The sequence below is a fragment of the Quercus suber genome, unplaced genomic scaffold (genome assembly GCF_002906115.3).
Source record: "Quercus suber isolate HL8 unplaced genomic scaffold, Cork oak 2.0 scaffold_1373, whole genome shotgun sequence".
Classification (NCBI taxonomy): Eukaryota; Viridiplantae; Streptophyta; class Magnoliopsida; order Fagales; family Fagaceae; genus Quercus; species Quercus suber.
The window spans coordinates 17,337-21,750 of NW_027070753.1; the positions used below are offsets into that span (position 1 = coordinate 17,337).

A 4,414-nucleotide genomic window follows, 5' to 3' on the forward strand; every position below is an offset into this window, starting at 1 on the left:
GTAAGTCTCTCTTCCTTCACAACCTTTACCGATAGAGACCCGTGTGCATTTCTTTCTTCAAATTGAGCTGAGTTCCTCCTATACTTTGTTGGCTCTTCCTTCTTCTCTGTATCATTGAATTTAGCTGGCTTGGTTATTATAGGAGCAAGTTCAAGCTCGGATAAGGAATCAAACCCATCTAGCTTTCCGAATTTACTAGGCAAAGACTTATCATCCACGTTGAAAACAATGTCATTAGCATTAGAATTAACATTGCAGGCACAAGATCTTGACCATGACACCAATGACTCAGTAGGAAGAATACGGTCAGACCTGAATTCAGGATCGTGAAATTCAGTCTCAGGTGAGGTATCAAAAGGCGAAGAAGAAGAAGAGTACTCAGGTGGAGAATCTGATTTGTTCCACATTGAGTCAAGCGTGGAACCACAGTTACAACCAGCAGAGACAGAGGAAGTGACAAGCTTAGGTGAAGAAGACCTCAAAGTTCTTTTCTTGACCCTTTGTTTGGAAGATTTCCTTGGTGGGTCATGGAAATGGTTGTCAGAGGCTTTTGGTTTTGGGTTAGTTATAGGAGAGTTATAGAGTCTATGATCAGTTGGGGTAAGGTCCCTTGTGAAGTAGTAGGATTTTCTAGGGATGTATTGGTGGGGTTGCTTTGGTTTTGAGGATTGTGTTGCTGAAGATGATGTTGGTTGTTTTTTCTTCTTTGTAGTAGGGGTATTGTGGTTTCTACCTTTGCCCATGTCTTTGAGTTTGTAAAACCAGGCATTAGGCATCATATCTGACAACTTGAACCTGTAATTACCCATCAAAAACACCCCCCACACCCACACACACTCTCTTCTCTGTGCTAGGAAAATACAAAGCTAGTGACAATCCCTTATGAATTTATGATTCTCTCTGCCTCCCTCTCCTGTGTGAGAAATGAAAATAAAGAAGATAACTTTAAGCCATCAATCATCTTCTTTGAGTGCGTAGATAAATAGAGAGTGGGGCTTTTGGAATTTGAGGTACCAATGGGGTCCACAATGGAAGAAAAAGCGGACACAAAGGCGAAAGGTGGGCCACGTTTGGGGACAGGTTGCAAAAGAGAAATTAATAACATAATTAATATTTTTATAATGAGTGTCATAGCCTATCGCCTATTAATTATTATAATTTCAAGAAGAGTACGGTTAATATGTCGAATTTTTCTGTTCTATTTTATACTTAATTAATAAATACTTGTCACGTATTCACTTAATTAATTAAATATTATTATTAATTAATAATTGTAGTATTAATAAGTCAATAATGATAGTATTTAATTAATTAGGTAAACACGTAATAAATATTTATTGGTAGAGTATAGAGTAGAGCAGAAAAAGTGGGACAAAAGATTTGGACTCAGTTAATATATCCCTTTAAAGTATATTGTACATTAAAGTATATGGTACATTAATCATTTATTTTGAAAAAAAAAATTTATTGAAAAATTGAAAAAACTGGTAAAATAGTAAATTAGTTTTTCATTTTTTATAAAAAATTTCTTGCCTTAAAAATACACATTAATAAAACCTTTTGAACAATATTACTTTCATATATTTTTAAACATTATTTTTATCGTACATTAAAAAAATTAATTACAATAAACCTGTATTAAAAGGATGTAAAAAAAAAGTTGTGAAAAAGACTTTCCTCTCTTTTATTATTGTTTTTTCTTTTGTTTTTTTGGGTTGGTTAGGAGGTTAAGACTTAAGCCAATTGTTTTCCAGCTTTAATTACCTAACCGAGCAGAAATTTGTTATCTTATAATGATTACCTTTTGTTTACTCCTTAGAACACTGCTAGTGGGTGCAAGTCTGCTACTTGGAAATGGTTCGCCAATTCAGATAATCAGATTTTTTTTCAGAGCAGCCGCTAGTTCACATTCGTACTACGGCTAATGCAAGAGTTCTCTAAGCTCTAAACCGATTTTCTGTACGTGGCTTACATGCATTGCTGGATCCTAATAAAGGGCCCTCTTTGGTTCTTGGCCACTGCATTTCTTTCAAAACTTCCAGTCCTCTCTTGTTGTGTAATGGTTCTTTCTTGGGAGTTGGGATGGATATCAAATACTGGCATATTGCACGAGTTCTAACTTCTAATACTGTTTATACACACACACACACATGCAACTGCAATTTGCTTACGAAACAGAATGCAGTTTAGGAAATTCTATTTCCAGCTACTACACATGACATAAAAAAAAAAAAAAGGGTTTACCTAATGCACAATGATTCTATTTGAGAAATGGTTAGTAAGTAGTCTCTTTCTATAGCTTCTATTAACATAGTATATTTTTATGGGTTAAACTGTTTGTTTTGAAGGGTAGGGGACAGTTTATGAGGACAAATAAAAGTACAAAGAACGAAAGACACAGAGCTAAAAAATACTTCTGAAGTGCGAGTTCGTTGCCAACATGACTCAGCAATATTATATATACGTCCAGGATGCAATATTTTTTGAGAAATACTATTTGGGTGCTTTGGCATGGTGTTACCTTTTTTATTCTTTTTCTATTCTGTTTAGGGCTGTACTACCTACCTCAGCTATATTTGAATCGTATTTGTAAGGTGAGAGTGCTCTATAAGGGCCCAGAAGGACCAACTAAACAGCTTCTAGGGGCTTCACTTGGTGAACAAATTAGAGATGGGCATACCTTACACTTGCTTATTTAGCTTAAATAATTGTGCAAGGCTTTTAAAATTTCATTAGGTACTACTGCACTTTTAGTCACTTTCAACAAATTACCTAGTCCGAAATTACATCAATATGGTCTGCAAGAAAATGCCAAGTGATCACTATTGAATGATCTAGCCTGATCGAGAAAAAAAGCTGCCACTTTTTTCACTAACGGAGTTTTCTCAAGCAGAGTTCTAACTAGCCAAGATGACCTAAAACAAGCACACAATTTGGGCTCAAATTAGTTTCCTAATTGCATACTTAGTGCTCAAGTAAAGTAATCTTCAATGGCAGCAAGTGTTTCTTAAGAGGATTATACACCCTATCTAGTATGTAGGTGAGCCATGTTAAGGCTAAGACTGATGTTCGTTTGGGAGAGATCATTTTCATTAGCTTGTTGAGCTTAAAAAAATACAATTGTACCCAAAAAAAAAAAAAAAGGCAAAGCTTTAATTAGATCTTACCGCTCAACCAAATGAGCAATAATAACGAATTCAGCTTTGTGAAAAGAGCCATATTAGAAAGGTTCGGTTCAGAACAAAACAAAGCATCAAACACATCAACTTGAATGGAAAGTGTGAAGGACATGGGACTATTTGTTTGTATATTGACTTTGAAAGTTGAAAAAACGAAAACGAACTCAGAACCAATCAAATGCAACGATCGAGAACTGAATGGATGAGACATTCTCCTGTTGTTGAAAGAACTAGTTAGCCACGTTTGTGCACTACAAGCCACACAGGTCACTCGGCCCCTTCAACTTCATCAGAACCCCAACTGTCTACCATATTCAAACGTGCTCATCTTTAGTGATGAACAAGAGCGGGGACCGATATGGTATCAATTGTTTTTTTGTGCCCAAAAACATGTACTAGTCAAGTAGTTTATGACGTTTGTATCTTGGTGCCAGTTATATGATAAAGAACTAAACTTGGGTAAGTTGCATTTTCTCTGCTAAGTTCGATTCGGAAAATTATTAGTTATTTTCAGAGTATAGCTAACGTAGTACTCTGCACGAATAAAAGTTTAATGTTATATTTTTGTGTTAGGTGGTTTGTTTTAATTGAGATGGTTTATTACGTGGTTTATTCCAAGAATACTTGATAATTACAGGAATTTTGTTTGCGTATGCTTGTTGATAGCGAAATTTACCTTTTGCATCGTGACAATCTGTCATCTTTGGAAGGAAGGAAACATGAGGATTCGGAGAGATCTTCAAGAGCCTCGTTTTTTGTTTTTGGTATGTCATCTTCAAGCCTCACATGATGGCTGTAATGCACAAAATGAGACTGGATGAGAATGATACTATCTGGGGCGTAAGAATGTTATAAGCCACGATTGAGACAGGGCAGCCCATAAGAGACAGAGACCCGTTAATGTCAATTCTAGAAGTTAAGAGAGATGTTATTATCAAACTTTCTTTACCGTTGAAGTCTCTTTTTGCGTGTTTTGTAGGTTTTGTTTCGATCTCCAAATTAGCTCTCTATTGTTTAGATTTCGCTAGTTCTTCAATATCATGGGTCTTCCTTGTTTAATACGTTAAGGGTATGTAGTTTGAATTGGCAGCAACTTATTTATTAAGGCACAATGCCCCACCTCAAATGAGTTACATAAGTAGCCCATTTTCTTAAAAAGCCCTTTATAAAAAGAAATATATAGGCCCAAAAATATGTACACAGGATTCCTTAAGAAGTCCATATACACGTGTTTT

The 4,414-nt window shown here is 35.5% G+C and overlaps 1 protein-coding gene across 1 annotated transcript; it reads right to left on the bottom strand.

Moving 5' to 3' along the window:
- Window positions 1-2: 2 nt before the first annotated feature.
- LOC136065951 (transcription repressor OFP1-like) lies at window positions 3-973 on the bottom strand (the record flags this gene model as incomplete). Its single annotated transcript, XM_065769782.1, has 1 exon — window positions 3-973. A coding segment is annotated over exon 1 (807 nt), but the record flags the coding sequence as incomplete, so codon positions are not given.
- Window positions 974-4,414: the final 3,441 nt, after the last annotated feature.